General features: G+C 32.4%; 3 protein-coding genes across 6 annotated transcripts in view; 2 read left to right on the forward strand and 1 right to left on the reverse strand.

Annotated features, from left to right (window-relative positions):
- Positions 1-9,056, forward strand: part of LOC100645014 (zinc finger protein 768) — a 54,555-nt gene extending 45,499 nt beyond the window's left edge. For all 3 annotated transcript variants that reach the window (XM_012312433.3, XM_012312436.3, XM_048409774.1), the window contains exon 3: positions 1-9,056. This exon is cut by the window's left edge and continues 19,027 nt beyond it. The gene's annotated coding sequence lies outside the window, so the exon portion shown is untranslated.
- Positions 9,057-9,651: 595 nt separating this feature from the next.
- On the reverse strand, positions 9,652-15,356 carry LOC100644896. Its single transcript, XM_048409453.1, has 9 exons — positions 14,775-15,356; positions 12,935-14,667; positions 12,016-12,132; positions 11,648-11,938; positions 11,228-11,563; positions 11,072-11,157; positions 10,668-11,000; positions 10,169-10,590; positions 9,652-10,098 (listed from the first exon to the last, which is right to left on the reverse strand). Exons 1-9 carry the CDS (start codon positions 14,992-14,994, stop codon positions 9,722-9,724), a joined length of 3,915 nt encoding a protein of 1,304 aa, XP_048265410.1. The 5' UTR covers positions 14,995-15,356; the 3' UTR covers positions 9,652-9,721.
- Positions 15,357-15,415: 59 nt separating this feature from the next.
- Positions 15,416-17,364, forward strand: LOC100644647. 2 transcript variants are annotated; one of them, XM_003398134.4, is made up of 6 exons: positions 15,416-15,645; positions 15,792-15,925; positions 16,002-16,197; positions 16,285-16,422; positions 16,496-16,646; positions 16,735-17,364. In XM_003398134.4, exons 1-6 carry the CDS (start codon positions 15,598-15,600, stop codon positions 17,022-17,024), a joined length of 957 nt encoding a protein of 318 aa, XP_003398182.1. In that variant the 5' UTR covers positions 15,416-15,597; the 3' UTR covers positions 17,025-17,364. The 2 variants fall into 2 exon arrangements, with proteins under 2 accessions (XP_003398182.1, XP_048265734.1); XM_048409777.1 differs by having other exon boundaries at positions 15,417-15,645; positions 15,829-15,925.
- Positions 17,365-17,474: the final 110 nt, after the last annotated feature.

The raw sequence follows: 17,474 nt of genomic DNA on the forward strand, positions 1-17,474 counted from the left end.
ATTGCAAATATTGGAATTTGCGAAATTGTCGATTTCTTGAACTCGCGAGCTTTCAAATTTTCAGATATCCAGATTTTTTGCAACTTTGTTATCATAGTGGAAATGTGGATCGTTGAACGCGGTTAATGAACTTCCATGAATAATTCCATTATGACCGAGTCACCCCTCGCGACTGTAAGGGCAGTGTTCGCGTAACACGTGTACAAAGGGTGGAAACGTAGACAGAGAGGACGGTTCTTGCGCTCGAACTTGTTACTGGCTCGAGTTTTCGCATAATATTCTCGGTTTTGCCGGTCGTTGGATTAAACCTATCGAGGTTTATATCAGCCATTTCGAGGCGCGACAAACAACCTGCGCAGCAACAGGTTAATCGCGCTCGAAAACGGACCGCAAATGTTAAACGGCCGAATGATTTGTTACTTCCGGTGCCTCTTCCAATGTTTCATAAAACCACCGTATTATCCTTCGCGTGCGTGGAAAATCTTTCTTCGGGAAATCCGTTGAAAAATTGCAATAGCGACAATTTCTACCTTTTGTTTTGCTTATCCTCCGTGTTTCCTGCCATTCTCGAAGCGTATAATAATCGAAACGAAGCTTTCATAAAAATTAAAATACAAAATTATTCGACAATGTCTGTCGGTTTTCTCCGTCTGTCTTCAATTTTCGACACGGACAACTCGAAGATTTCACGACCGACTTTAAACTAGTTATTCCATCTGAACGATCAGTAAATCGGTCGTGATCTCAACGGACTAGGTCTGTCCTTGGTGGATCGTTAGCCGAGCTCATACGACGTACGAGTCAATCAGGTCCATGGTGATCGATACGCTTTGTTTTCGCAGGGCCACAGTACCCGGCCACGTTCGTTCCCTCCCAGTCTGTCAAACTGTTTATGTACGAGAGCCGTTTTTTACCTTGCACGCCGGCTACCTGCCAATGAAACGCCTGCCGACCTTCGAATCGGAGTCTGACCGTTTTTGTGCTCCGCGCCGGTAGCTCCGTGCCGCAGGACCTCAAACTACGCTCGAAATGCGCGTATCTAAATGGAGGTAACGTGGAATGAACACGTATAGAGAGGGAGGGAAAACAAGCCTGCGGCCATGCTACAATTGTACCGGCCGCTTAAAAAATGGAGTTCGGGACTATCGGCTATGGAAATGGAAAATAAATGGCGCTGACATGCGAATAAATATGCGCGTAATAACACGCAAATGAATATAATTTTCTGGAATGACGCGGATAGTGGAAGATTGTAATACACTGGATTCTGAATAATATGTTGGTAGGAAGGCTGATTAAAGATGAAAATTTGGATTATCGATGATTATATTGTTAATTATAGTTCTGTGTTCGATGAACGAGTGATCGCTGCGAGACGCTTCATTTTGGTTCCAGATCATTAAGCGTTAAGATGCAACGAGTTCTGGACGATATTTTAGTGAAATGAAAATGACTGAGGAAATTTGTAGTATTAATTATAATTCTAAGAAGTTGGGGTGATGTTAATCGTAAATTACCACTAATTAAATGAAATTAAACGCTAAGTTCGATGACCAAGCGATCAGTGTAACACACTTCACTTTTATTCAAAATTATTGTGAATTATATAGGATGAATCGTGTTCTAGGTGGTAATTTTAATAACGAAGATGGTCGAAGGTGGAAATTTCGTGATATTAATTATATAATTATAAATTGCGGTGATATTGTATGTATAATTCTAAATTTAATGTACGCTATGAACACTATGAGACTTCATTTCGGACAGTGATATTAGTTGTAACTCTAAGTTCGATGACGGAATGACGACTACGAGACACTTCATTTTCATTCGTTCTTTTCGAAAGAGGAAGGCAATACGAACATTGGTGAAATACGAAGACGACTACAAATTAGTGAAATCGAACAATATCGTAATGCGTCGCGTGTGATCGGTTAAAATCGCGACGCGAATATTCGTGAGTCTGATAAAGGGTACGATAATTGCTTGAAAGCAAGTAGTTAATGGAAAAGGAAAAAACACAAAATGCTCGCAAAGGGTGGAACGCGGACACGTATTATAACGGTGGATAGAATTTTAATGAAAGCAAAGCCCGTTTTATACCGATATGTTTTTTATAAGGATTTTATACGAGAAGAAAGGCTCGCGTAGACAGGACCGCGACGTTTGCTCGTTTCCGTTGATTCTTCGTTGACAGAAAAAGAAAAATAAAAAGAGAAGGAGAGGATTTCTCGTATAAAACGGGCTCGTGAACGCTAATGAATGACGATTGTTAATTCTCTTAGCCGTAAATTGTTTTCTCGTCCGTAGGCTAGACACGAAGTGGCGAATTTTTTAAGAAAAAAGCAAAAGAAAACTCTACCGACCCTCGACCGATAGCATCGAATCGCACGATGATCCCACAACTGATTGTCTGCCTGCAACTCTGTCTCGTCTGTTGAAAGGAAAAAGAAAGAAAGCTATCGGATCGCCGATAAATGATACGACGAATTTATCGTTTATCGGCAATCGTTCGCATAGACCTTGCAGCATACAGTTACAAGTTAACCCGTGCATTAAAGCATCACACAGGATAGTTAGGTTAAAGTCTTAGAGCATTCATTAACCATTGAATCGATCTCGTTGTACCGGCCGAGGGTTGCATTCGTCTTGTCTTAAATCCGTTTCGAAAGTTGTTCTGTTGACCATATATAGGATAGGAGAATATTGTGATTGGTACGAATCGCAGGAAAAGCGTCAATAAATCATTGGTCGATTAATACGTAGCATGTACGTGCGTGCGGTGGCATGAGATCTTACGGCGGGAAAGGGGAAGGACCGTAAGATCGTTTGAAAAATCCGCGGCCAAGAACGCGGCAATTAGCGAATTGTAGCAGACAAAAGGAACCAGGTCCAATTTTTATAAGGCGAGAAAATAAATGACGTGGATGTTACAATGACGATGCAACAGCGATACACGGAAAAAAAGAGGATGTAAAATGGAACGAAGAGCAAGGAGAAAAAGAAAAAGAGGGAGAAACAAAGACAGTAAATCAAATATACGTATTACTATATAAGGGTCGTCGTAGCGAAACACAATTGAAACGCGAACGGAAATAAAGAAAGAGATAGGATGATCGTGGTGAACGCTTTTTTGTTCAGGTTTTGTTACACACAGCGATTGCTAGCGTTGTACATAGGATAATATCGCGCAGGTGCTCCGAACTTTGCAAGCATCTTCCACGCTCTACCGAAGAATACGTAATTCAGTGTGACTTATGTGAACAAGTGAGAAAGGTAGTATGAAAGAAGGAAAGAATGGCAGATGTAATATCTACAATTTTAATGACTGTTTTCAAACTCGTTCCGACAACGTATCGATAAGACAAACGCGAGAAAGTGACAATCCCGAGAGAGAAGAGAAGATTTTCGAGCGAGACGGAAACGGTTTCGTTGCACACACACGCTTCCATTTTTCATTAGAATGAACCGTTGCTGCGGCTAAACGCCGCGTAACTAATTACCACACCTGATTTCAAAGATTCTCAGCATATTTTTGATACGTTGAATTATATCGATACAGTGTATACAGATATACCGAGTGACCAACTTAATCGGCCAGGCCACCGTTGGCACGTCCGAACGCTCACATAAAATAATCATTTTTACGCAGATCATTCGATATTATTCTTAAATGACCAACAATAGTAAAAGGCTTCGCCTGAGAACAGCAACGTTCGATTTTCTGCAGGTTGATTGGGAACATGCTGCTCGAAATTTCAAGTTAATTCATTCCGAGGCTCAAAATCGAAGAGATCGATTAACGTTAATACATGAACCTGAGAGATACCACATAGCCATATTTAATTATACATTGAACAGATAATCAGAGTTAACAGATATAATCTATATAGATTTAAATGACCGACGATTACTTTATTAAGATCTTTCTCTCTCGCGTTTGAGCTGCGCGATGAATTTAAAAATTTCGTTATATCGTTTTTCGAGTCAGTCTGTACCGAAAAACGATTAAAACTCTGTACGATAAACCGAGAGCTGTTTCTGTGCTGGCCTGAAATCTATCTTGAACGAGGATTGTTCGACTTTTCCACGCGGCAAACAATGTTCATCATCTTTTTTCGATAATTAAGACGGTTTCCCTCGTGAGATTGCACGCGTTACGACACGTGTCATTTAATCAAAATGTTATTGTAATTCTAGTAAGGTAAGGCAAAACAAACAAAAGAAAAAAAATGAAGAAAAAGAAACGAGCGGGCGAGCGCGCGTTTTAAATAAAAAGAACAAAAAAAGAAAAGAGAAGAGGAAAGAAGAAGAAACACATCGACTGATTATCGTTAAGGGTGGATCGCTAGAACGAAGATTAGCGGCGATTTTTATTATCTAAAACTTAGTGATAGAAATTTTGCTATTTATTACGATGTACTAGGATACGCTCGTTTACGTATCGAACACGAATAAGACACACGAGACATGCTAATTTTCGTTTGGCCGTCCATTCCGCCAGACTTTTAAACGCACGACGACTTTTTTCACTTTCTTTCCTCGTTGTTTCTTGAGCTTTTCATCGATTCTTGGATCTCGAGTCTGTGGGTCGCGGCTGAGTCTTCACGGTTTCAATACGATTTAATCGGGTTTAGAGTGCACGGAAAAAAATATTTCTATAAATATAATACGCGCTGTACAGCAATAAAGTATTGGGATACATCGATCGAGATACGAAAGAGATAAAGAGGAGAAGAAAATTTACGAAATTTATAGCGTATCCATTTCTCTAGTAGGAAAGGCGAATTAAAAGAGATATATTACGTATACAATGTACAGGGTGTTTCAAGGTATATGCTGTTATATTAAGGAAACTATTATCGGCTATGCTATAATCTTAGATTTTACGCAGATTTATTAAATTTCTTCTCTTTTTTCTAGTCCTATATTAATACAGAAACAAGAAAAGAAAAATTCCTCTCTAGTTCTTCAAATTTCACATAGTTGATCAAACAATAATTTACAAGACATTTGCCTCGAGATACCCGGTAAGAATATCGAGAATAATACGATTTCGAGACCAAGTCTATCGAGAAGAAAATTAATATTTGGTAAAGAATAAAGAAAACTTTATTTATGCGTCGATGTTAATCACGATACTATATTGCTCGGATCTCTCCTGGTATACGCAACAACACACAAAAAAAGAAGCACTTTAAAGAAATAAAAAAAAAAAAAATGGGAATCACTAGTGTATATATACAGGACCACAGGTTCGTTAATTTTACAATACGAGAAACACGAACGTTCTTCGGATTAGAAAATAAAAGGACAAAACGAAATAACAAAGATACAAAAAAAAAAGAAAAACGATGAGAAAAAAAAGAGAAGAATAGTGAATATAGTTGATGAATGCGTGTCTTGTTGCGCGCCTGACGGACCGTGACCGGTCCACGTTGTTCGCGAGTCCGTACGCCATGTTTTAGGCGCACAATCAAGGAAGTGTATAGTGTTTAAACTCGCAGCAAAGAGCAGAACAAACTCTCCCCCTCAAAGCCCTTGTTACGAGCCAGCAGTTGAACAATGATGTCTGATTTTTATCGCCAGAGAGCAGTAATAGCACAAGTGAAACCGTTTCTAAGTACATTTGTTATACACGCATATTGTTATCATTGCCACGTAAAAGCAATTATTAACTCCATAGCCTGGGCCATTGTTAGGTGAACGAGAGAGCTAGAGACTGTTTCTTGAAGCTGGTTTGCACCAACTCACCGTTCCCTTCGTTTGCTCTTTTGTATGTAGCTGTTAATCCGTTTTGATATTTTCTTCCGATATCATTGCGCTTTAACTGACCGACTAATTCCGTATGATACACACATACAATGCTATCTTAATTGAACCTTGTTTCGCTCGTTTTTCTTTCCGTCGCATGTATATAATTTTCTCAAACGATGCTTTACGAAGTGTATTTAACAGGGAGATGAGCCACAGATAACCTCTAAACTGAAGATTTGAAAAATTGGTAGGAATATCGATAACACTACTTATTGCCAATTGCAATGTGCAATAAATAATGTCATCGTTAGAGAATAGAGCATAAAATTTCGGTTTAAAGGTTGAATGAGAAACGGAGTATATGTTCCTTTTTCTTTTCTTCGTTATTTTCTAAATGCTCTTATTTTTTCCCCGAATTTCCAACTATAAAATTTGTTTCTAACTATTTACATTTATTTTGATAATTTTACATTGGTGTAAACCTGCATCAAAGAAAATACGAGAAAGAGATTATCGTAATAACTGCCGATTACTCGGTAACAATGGCAACGCCCATACATACGAAGTCTGTAATCGAAATGCTTTATATTTTTACACCGAACAAAGCAGTATATAACGTACAATAAACAATAAAACATGTCCTTCCATACGCAACCTCAAGATGACAAATGTTAAATTTTTATTTTTACAACAGCCCACTATCACTTCCGATATCTGAGCATATTCATAGTTGAGACTATTTAAGTAGGATTAATTGAGACAAAGTCGGATAGGAATTCATTTTAATCGACTCACGAGATTTACGATTTCTACTCGACTCGATCGTCTATTGTAATATATGCAATTATAAACAATACGACAGTCTACGCTAGTGATATTATTGTATAATGTCGACGTTTCACACCTATACACATATACACACGCGTGTACACCTGCGTGTGTGCATGCATAACACATACACAAAGACATTTATGTGATCTTACCGTGTGCTACATTTCGATAAAGATTTTGCAACTGTTCGTTTATTTGCTCGTAAAAAGAAAGAATATCGTCTAACGTGTTTTTGTTTCAAATAAAACTGCGAAGACGTCTAAATGAAACGGTCTCAAAACGGTCTGTCCAGATACTACTGTCTTATGCTCCATCTGTTGCACGAAACTTTAGTTCTAACATACGCAGCTCTCGTATATAATTCATATATAATTTTCAATGAAAATCAAAAAACGAAGAACCGATCGGTACCAAAAAATAAATCTCATACATTAAGTCATTAACTTCGTAAAAAAAAAAGGGATGTACATATGTATTTAAGATAGCTATATATTATTATATATACAGACATACATACATAACACATCAGACATCTCACACACGTATACACACATGTAATATGTGAAGGTTTTCAATGTGCTGTTAATTGCAAATCAATCTAATTGTTGAATACTTTTCTTGTTACTCACCCTTCGATGATCGTAGTCGAAGTAAACCGATTCCCGAAATCTGGTTGGCAATGTGATTATTCAAGAGCGTAGCTTTTTTCATTTGTTTACTCGCTTACGAATCTTACACCTATGAAGGAAACTTTCATAAAATACACTTTCTCCGTGTACTTGATGTTTCTTAATGTCTTATTTATACACACTTGATACTTTAACCACAATCTATTTCATTATAACGAAAAGACCATATTTAAACCGATAAAATAGATTTTCGTATGCAGTTCGACTCTGATGCGTCACCGAAAAATCGTACGTTGCCAACTGAACGTTTAAAAATGTATTATTTTGAAGTCGTGTTATGCCAAACTGATCAACCATTTGAACGTCAAAAATAAACAGCACGTGTGACAACCTTCGATGTAATACCGCCGATATCCAATTAGAAAAGCGCCAAATTCGAACGGTTCTTTATTTACTTCGTGTTCTTTTTTTCTCTTTGGAACTGTTGTAATGCTTATTTAATTGGCAATCGGCGTCGATTACTTAATTCCATGATCTCCTACAGGGATTATCGATTACAAAGTGGAATTAACGAAAAATTTCGTTTATAATATCGAATAAGATTTGAAAATACAATATATTTCCCGAGATGCATTCGGAATGATCGTTCGAAGAATGTCGATTTTTCTTAAATTACGAACGTACGTAATACCTCAGAGTCATTACGATATCAATACGTAAAAATAACGAAACATTTGTGATTCGTGATGTATCGTAGATTATTACCGGGATATTGGTAATTTCGTACGACAAATAATAAAATATATACGAACCCAAGTATTTATGTACGTCGACGAAAATTTTCGAATTACGGCAACCATGATGGATTCTATGCACTTCCCTCTCACTGTAAAAAATACCATTCGAGATATCGATCAGATGTTTCGAATTTTCCCGCAAGTTTCATTCGAGAGTTGTTACTAATGTCAATCTTCAATTTCTATATTCTTCTTAGAGTAAGAACTTTTGTATTATGAGTTAAAAGTACTATTTCTAAGATTAATTACGAAGACCATTGAGAAAACGTTAAAAAATAATTTATGTTTTTAAAAATATCTCGAGTATGCCGTAAGGACAACCGTACTGACCTGTACGTGAAAGTATACGTATCCGACAAGGGAACTTTAATCTTTCGATATCGCGTAAATACGAAGGAATCTTCCTCGGGGGCGCAAGCGTTTCGCATCGTTTTCAAATTCAGCGTATTTTGAATCTGATAGGAGGATGGGAAAATGGCGCGAGAATACAAATTGTAAAATTTCGAATTTGTAACTTTTCATGATTTTGAACAAGAAGAACAAAAATGTGTAACAAAAATATGGGATGAAATTCCGTTTTTGAAATTTATTTGAGGAAAGTTCCTTCGTAATATTTCACGCGTATAAATAAACATTTTTAATATTTCACATTTTATCACAATCTTCATCGAAGTCGTTCAAATGCGAAGACAGTCTTGTTCGTCTCGAAGATAACGTTAAACTTATTTTACACGCATCGAATGTTAGGACTGTGTTCGTATTACGATAGTTGTTAGCGAATGAACGTTTCTCGGTCCCTAGAAAAGAAAATAACCATAAAAAAAAAAGAGATCGAATTTTTCGTGAAGAGAGAGTACACATATACACGCTTACTGGGAAACATGTATATGTACTTAAAAACGTCTTTGTGCAAAATTGATGAATGTTTTACGTGTACTAAAATGTTCCCTTTTAATCCTATTAAGACTTACAAAATATAAGTATTATACTTTACTTGTATATATACATATGTGATAAAAAATATATATATATATACACCTGGTTTTTCATGTCATATTTATATTACATCCTTGTAATTCTTTTTAATATTGAGCAAAGTGGAAATGTGAACAATAACACACGTATTCTTTATTACAAGCAAATATCTCATTTTATTTATTAAAACTATTCATTAAATTATCGATTATTCTCCAGGAATATCCAGTCTTAAGTTATCTTACACACCACGTTCAATTACAAAACTCAATTTTATTTGTTTCCCAGTGGAAAATTAAAAATACCGTAATATGTGCTTTGGTATTAATGTCACTATCACCCTATAAGAGTCTTTTAACTTATGTACAATTAATGCACATAACTTCTAAATTACATGCTCTTTTAAAACAATAATATAATTAATATTCAAAACCAATTTTTTTAAAAATTATATATTGTTTTGTACAAACTTTATTTATATTTCTAAACTAAATTTATATGTATATATATACTAGTGCAAAAAATTTGAGTTAGAAATTAATATAATTTATAATATGTATATCTTCTATGTGTAAATTATTATTTAAAAATATATTCTTATATCGTTGAAAATATAAAAGTACAATTTTTACATTTTTTAAAATCAATTTCTCGGATAAAAAATAATTTAATTGGATAATAAGGTTGCATTTTTCTTGCAAAATATTTAATATAAATTTAAGAATTATTGAGTTATATCACATTTATATCCGAAGCAGTACTGATAGTGGGTAAAGTACTATCGCTCCATTCTGGATGAGGATAACTCCTTAGTGGACTTGGTATGTTAACTGGCATTTTACTTTGCATCCTTATATCTTCAACTATATTCTGAAATTGTTCTGTTATATTAGAGCCTATTAAATTATGAGGCGGACTTTGTCCTTTATTTGACTCCATAGACTTTTTAATTCTATTTAATTCTTGTAGATTAGTCTCTTTCTCATGAGCCTTTTTGTTGGACAAATCTAAATGTTCCGATGATGATATTTTATTCGTATCTTTAAAATTTGGTAAATTATCGTTCTTTTTATTACTAAATGTTACTACATCATCTTTCCCTTGATTAACTGAAAAGAAAGATATTAGATTCGTAAAATATTATGATATATATAATATGTACATATCAAATATATTTACCATATTGGCTAACTTCTGTACAACCCAGGTCTTTATAAGAAGGTAAAAGAGTAAGTGAAGCTTCTCCAGCAGGTAAACTAATAAATTCTAAATTGGCAGAATCTTCAATCGAAGGTTCTTGAACATCCTTGATTTGTTTATTTTCTAGGTTCTCAATTTGAGTTTCTGAAAAGACTGGTATTTTATTTGATTTATGCAGAAAACCTTGTACGTGTTTAATTTTGGATGGATCATGATCCACTGTAGATAAAGAAACATCAGATATATCGTGCCAAGAGGTACGTATATTGGAATCATGAGAAGAGGTGGAAGTAGGCGATGAACATGCACGACGTCCATGAACAATTGGAATTTGTGGATTCGAATTATCTTCGTGAATATAAATATCTTTTAATTGGTCTGCAATGAAATGTTGAACCTTCCTACGATGTAAAATGTAAATATGATTGCCTTATAACATTATTAAATTAGATTGAAATTAAGTAATGCTTCAACTAACTTGATTTCATTAAGATGTTCGATTAATAACGAATGTTTGTATGATGACAAAACTGAAAATTTATCTTTTTCCAATGTTAAATATTTCACCTCTGAATTCAATTGTCTTACACGTTCAGTTTGTTCAGCGAGATTCGTTCTTAACTCTGCTACAATTTTTTGAGAAGATTCATAATTCTTCATCTCTTCTGTTAATTCGGTTATTGTTTTATCTCTAGCTTGAATAGCTTTTATTGCTTTATCTAATTCTTGTTTTAATGTTTTTTCAATTACTTCTAAATCTAACTGCCTTTTTTGAGCTTCATTTAATAGCAATTGTTGTTCATGAACTTGTCTAATTTAAGAACAGATTATATAAATATAATGCATAAAGTTGTTACAATATGTTTCTAATACTAAACATACCGCAGTAAAGAATCTCTCTCCTCGCGTAATGCTTCATACATAGAATTCATTTGTCTAGTTGTTTCTAATTTAGCTTCTAAGTCCTGCTGCAAATAATTCCATTTCAATATTCAAAATTTTCAGTATTATCTATTCACTTATTCTTAATAAACATACCACTATAGGTGGTTTACTGGGTTCAATTGGTATTCTAAATACTACTTGCTCCATATCAGCAAGAATTTTATTAGCTTTATCATCTTTAACTAAGTGTTCTAATTCCTTTATTAAAAAATGTAATGTATGAACCGGATTGAACACACCAAATTTGTCATCAGAGTAATCAGATACTCCATCACATTGTACTCCTCTGTCATAAACTATGACAGATTCCACAGTGCTTGGTATTGATGTACTTGATGGATTTGTAGTGTATGGTGTAGATTTTATATGTTCTTCTATTCTTTTCTGAGAAGTTGATTGCTTGACAGGAATTTCATCTAAAAATTTGTGCTACAAAAAGAAGTGTTTTTAAATTAACTTACAAATAATTTTATGCATATTTAGAGAAATATAAATATAAAAATTAATACTAACATCTAGTTTCTGATGATTTAGAAAATGTTTCTTAGTCTCCTTAGTGTCATTACCATGTTTTGATGATTTTGAACCTGGTGTTCTCATTGCCTCTTGTTTCATAACAGCTTTATTTTGTTCTCTAAACACCCTACCCCAGTTTTGATCACCACTATGACCAGGTTTCTTTTTTTCTTCAACTTTGTGACTAGTTGGGCTACTGCTAACCATAGTTGATGTACGTTTACGGCCCTTGGCTTTCACAATTATTTCTAACATTTTATTACAATCATGAGATAATTCAGAAGTAGGCTACAAATATATTATATGGCTAGAATTTATATGACAAGAAAACCTGTAACTATAAAAATATTTCAATTTTTAGTTACCAAATGGTGGTTACTTTCCACTGTATTTTTGTTACTGCGGGTAGCAACAGCTTTCCTAGCAGAGCTCATTTTGCTACTCATTATAATAAAATGGTAGAAAAATGTATTTTTTTTTTTTTTTTATACCAAACAAATATTTAAACTTGTAAATCGATTTCCACCAACCATAGACATAATTCATCTAACCTAATATTTTAAAGAATACATTCACATTATACATCGAACAACATACCATAATATATTGTAATATTCGCCAGCGTACTTATCTAGGCGTTTACGATGTGTACACCATCTTGTATGATTGAATAATTTTGAACAATTATTTTATCGCTGTACTTATTATGCAAAAAAATATAATAAAAATATCTAATATATTTTCTTTAGTTTTAAAATAATTTATCTCATATAATTTAATAAATACTTTATACTTTATATATTTAAAATCGACTCCAAATATGAAATTACAGTCTTTTAAATTCTTGCTTCTTGTATATAAAACATATTAAAAGCATACAGACGCGCGTCTTAAAACAATTTAAGGGTTTTCTGTTTCTATGTTACAATTCAAGTAAATATAACTTAAGTACATATATTATCTTGGTAGTGTACCATGTTTTTCTTATATTTATGTAGATGTAGCGTTCTCAAAAAAGTGAAGTCAAATGTAAAATTATCAATATAAATTTTTATTTTTACAGCAATATGGAATAGTGATTCAATTTGTACATAATTACACATATAATTAAATATTTTTGGATACATGATATACGCAATTCGTTTTTTAACTTTTAGTATAATATTTAATAGTTAATTTGTAATAATACACTTATTTGTACAATTAAGTTATTATATAAAAATTATATTGAAAATATTGCAACCTAGATTATTAATTACAATAAAAATTACATACTCTACATCATTTACTATGTTTCTTTAATATACTGACAAGCTTATTCCTATGTTCACTTAAAATCTCATAAAATTTGTCAAAAAATAATTTGGCAGATTCCTCTATATACGCTTTTCTTCTTTGAGCTGCATCCAGTTTATCCGATGCTTCCTCTAACTCTGCAGCAAGTTGTTGTGTATTTGGCATCAAACCTTGAACTTCTCTGATGTCATTTTGCAAATTTTTTATTTGTTCCCTTAATTTTGTTTCTTCATGCTTAGCATCAGCTTTGATTTTACTTATAAGACTTTTCTTTTCTTTAATCTTACTGGCAACATCATTACTTTCATCTTCTAGAATTTTTATTCTCTCTTGAAGATTCTCTAATTCATTAGTATTTGATTCTAACAAACATTCTTTTTCATTAATTTGAGATCTCAACAATTCTTTCAAATCATTTATTAAATTAGCTTTAGTACTTAATACTTCCATAATTTCAGGTTGCAATATACCTTTCTCTGGCATCTTTAACTCCTCTAGATTCACACCCAGATCCCCACTAAGATGCATAAATATTTCTTTATTATATGTTAGAATTGCCTTAGTTAAATTATTATTAATAGATGCTAATTTAATGTCCATAGTGTATATTTCTTTTTGTATCTCTTGTAAATATTCATCAAACTGGTGCATGTAATCCTGAATTTCTGTACATTTATTTAAAATTTGATCTCTTTCTGTCTTAGACATTGGTTGCTGCTTAATAATAGAAAGTAACTCATTATGCTGTGTGTCTTGTAAACAAATTTGTTCACTCAATACATTGCACTCAACTTTTATTTGATCTGCTTCAAAATTGATTTTTTTAATATATTCCTCTTTTGCACTGATATCACTCAGTTGCATTTTTTCATCGTTCTGTAAAGATGAAAGTACTTCCTGTAAATGTTTTACTTCTTCATCTATTTTATTTGAATTTGTTTCAGCTGCTTGTAATTTAAGCATTTCTTCCTCTAGCTCAGAACGTGCAATATTCAAGTCTTCTTCGTTTACACCTTGCTGTTCTTCAATTTCTTGTAAATATTTTTCGATCATTAACGCCTCCTCATCCAGTTTCTCATCATTCCAGGCATTATAAAAATTTAGCATTGAGAAAAAAGTATTTTTATTAATTACTGAGTTTATTTGATTCCCTACAAATGGTAGGTTCTCTAAATTATACTTTGTAAAAGCTATTTCCCTTATTTCACAAATTTCTACTAGCCAACATATCCAGCCCAAAACATTTGGCCAAGAATGCATAGCATTAGCAGTTTTTAACCAAGATTTATTAATAATTCCTGGATAGTGGAGTTTTTTTGCAACTTTTGGCAATTCCTCTACATAATTTGTGATTGTAAGAATTTGTTTAATGTCCAATATTTTTACTAAATATCCAGAGACTTCAACAAACATTTTTAAGGTAACAGGTTTTAAGCTTCCATTGCTATTAATCATAGAAGAACAATGATTTATAGCTAAAAAGTTATCAATTTTACTAAGCATATGAGCCTGATATGTTTTGTCGGTTAATGGTCTTGTATCTTTTCTAGGACCTTTAGCACCAATATTGCTAGCGCGGTCAGCTGATAAAGACCTACGTCCTGTTGGAAGTCCTGCATGTATTTTGCTTGAACTTCCTACTGTAAGAAGACCAGCAGGTTTGCTAGCATTTGTTATTGGTGTCTTTGGAGTTGTCGGTACTTGACGAAGTGGAGTTTTAGCTATAAAAATAGTAATAAACATTTATATTTATATTTAGACTATATACATTTATATTTAAAACATTTGTTATATTTAAAATAGAAAAAAGGGCATTTTAAACTTTCACCTGTTGTTTTTAATACCGATCCCCTAATACTTATTCTATCACACGAAGAAGCTCGCATTCGAGGCCTTGGTATATGAGAATTTTCATTTGAGAAAATCTTTGGTTTTAATGTTTGTGTTTTTCTCGATTCTGTCCGCATGAAACTTTTATCTTCCCTATCAAACGAAGATATCCTTACGGGATTCGTAGATGATCTACGCCCTAAAGAGTTACCCGGCATTTCGATCTAAATAAAATATACTTTCACATTAAAAAACTATTTAAATAAAAATTGTATTTAAAAAAACTGGAAGTTTCAATATGTGGTTTTAACATTCAGTGCAGTATAAGCAAGCATTTTGAATTTCGTCGTTAGATATAGAAGTATAAGATATAAGATTGGTAACTTGAGTAGTATATATGTCATGGTTGTACAATAGTTCATTTAAGATTCACCTATTGTATGCCTCTGAAATAAATTAAAACGTCAAAAATTGAAAAAATTGTATTTTTTATTATTTCTGGTTTATGTATCAAATTTAGCTGTAATATATAAATAATAGGTAAATATCTCAATTATCTCGAGATTATCTTGTGTTTTAAGATTCTTAAGCAATTAGCATCTCTGTTCTTACTTTTCTTAGTAGGTGATGTTAACCATGCTTGCATGGAAGGATGTTCATTTAAATATAATAAACTAGAATATAATGTAATAATATAGTAATGGAAAAAACACATTAATCTGTAACTATGTATAAATTTTTAGATGAAGTTATGTTACGAAAGCAGAAGTTGTGTTAATGTGAACAAAATAATACAAAAATTAGATAAAATCTAAGCAGTAATGTTTAGAATATCACTTCAATTAACTAACACATTTAAAATAAAAAAGGTAGATATCATATAGGTTATTCATCTTCATTATGGATTAGATGTAGCATTTTCTCTTTTTTTAATGTACAATTATACGTATCACTTATTAATATGAAACAGAAAAAACATAATTTTTTATATAATTCAAATGATATATCGGTGTAGAATTTATGGGTTCAGTCACTAGCAAAATGCTCTACAGGGATAAAAAGTAATATCAAAAATAATGTGCTGTTTTTAAAATACGAAGCTGAAATTTTAAAACTAGTTAATACAAGTAAAGTGGATAAATTAATGCAGTGAGTAAATTATTGGTAATATTTAAATGATAATATTTAATCTATTTACCTGATTGTTTATGTTATTTAAATATAGATATGTAACGGCATCATATGCTGCAAAATTAATATCGATGCGTACCAACAATGGACTTTATAAATCATTAGACGATATTTTATTAAGGACTGAAATAGATGTTGATAGTTGGAACAATTTTTGTACTTCATACATTAATCATTACAAAAAGCAGAAATGGACAAAGTTAATAAAATCTGACATAAACATAACATCAGTACAGAAACAATAATATATTTATATTACTTCTAACAGTCGAATAGTGTTAGGTAGTGCATTATGTTAAAAAAATAAACTGTTTCAGATGCCAGCAACAATATTGGGTATATATGTAGGACCCACTGCAATAACTTGGACATTAGTAGATTGTCATTGTAACGTGTTACTTTGGGATTCCATAATTTGGCAGAATAACTCTGTGAAATATAATATAATCAACTCGGTGAATATCTTAAATCTGATATTTCAAAGTAAAAAAGATTTACTATTTTACTTAACACTTATATCCACTTTAGGTACCACTTTTTGTCGAACAATTACCACTATCGAGTGCTTATGTGATAGAAGAATCTAAATTTAATAAAAAATTACGTTATTTTTCAACTGTTTTACAACATCAGATAACCAGTTCTATTGCAAGCTGTATTAAATTAATGATAAATCAAAGTATGTTTATACAATTATAGCAGAATTATTAATAATATAGCAAAAACGAATAATGCGTGCTAAACTTTCTGTAAACTGATTTTTCTAGGAACAAATAATTCGAATTCATCAGAAACTATTCTGTACATATTAAAATCTTCTGCGACAGCGCATGTTTTTAATCTTCTGATTGCAACTGAAATGATTACTGTAGACTATGTTATGAAAAGAATACTAGATGATACCAAGAAAGATGATGAATTGTTATGGGATATACACATACCCTATGAATTAAAACAAAAATATATGAAAAAATCCGCAAATGAAAGAGAACAGATGGGCCGGTCTCTATTGACATCTGTAGCTTGTTTACATATTGTTAGAAGTTGTATATCTTGATGTATAACCTAATTTCATTAATACAATTTGTTTGTTAATTTGTTAATAAAAAAAATGTTGTTAATTAAAAATTTAATTTATACAAAAAATCTGAATATCACAGAAATTTTAATAAGAAAGCCACTAGGTACGAAAATAATAAAAAAGAGAATGAAAAAGAAAGGAAAGATGTTACTGTGTTACATGTGGAAGAAATTAAGAAAAATCATGCTTTTATTAGCAGAAAGTATTCTGTTACTTATGTTTGTCAAAAAAATCAGATTAATTTCGTGTTAATACACTATCTTATAATATTATTTTATTGTATAAATAGATATAAATAAATTAAATTCAATATAAAGACTTGCTGCTTTTCTTACAAAGTATAACATAGTTAAATGTTATAACATTTTTTTCAAGAAACAATTTTTTTGGAAATATGTAGTACGAATAAATATGTGTTCAAGAAGG

The sequence above is a fragment of the Bombus terrestris genome, chromosome 10 (genome assembly GCF_910591885.1).
Source record: "Bombus terrestris chromosome 10, iyBomTerr1.2, whole genome shotgun sequence".
Taxonomy (NCBI): Eukaryota; Metazoa; Arthropoda; class Insecta; order Hymenoptera; family Apidae; genus Bombus; species Bombus terrestris.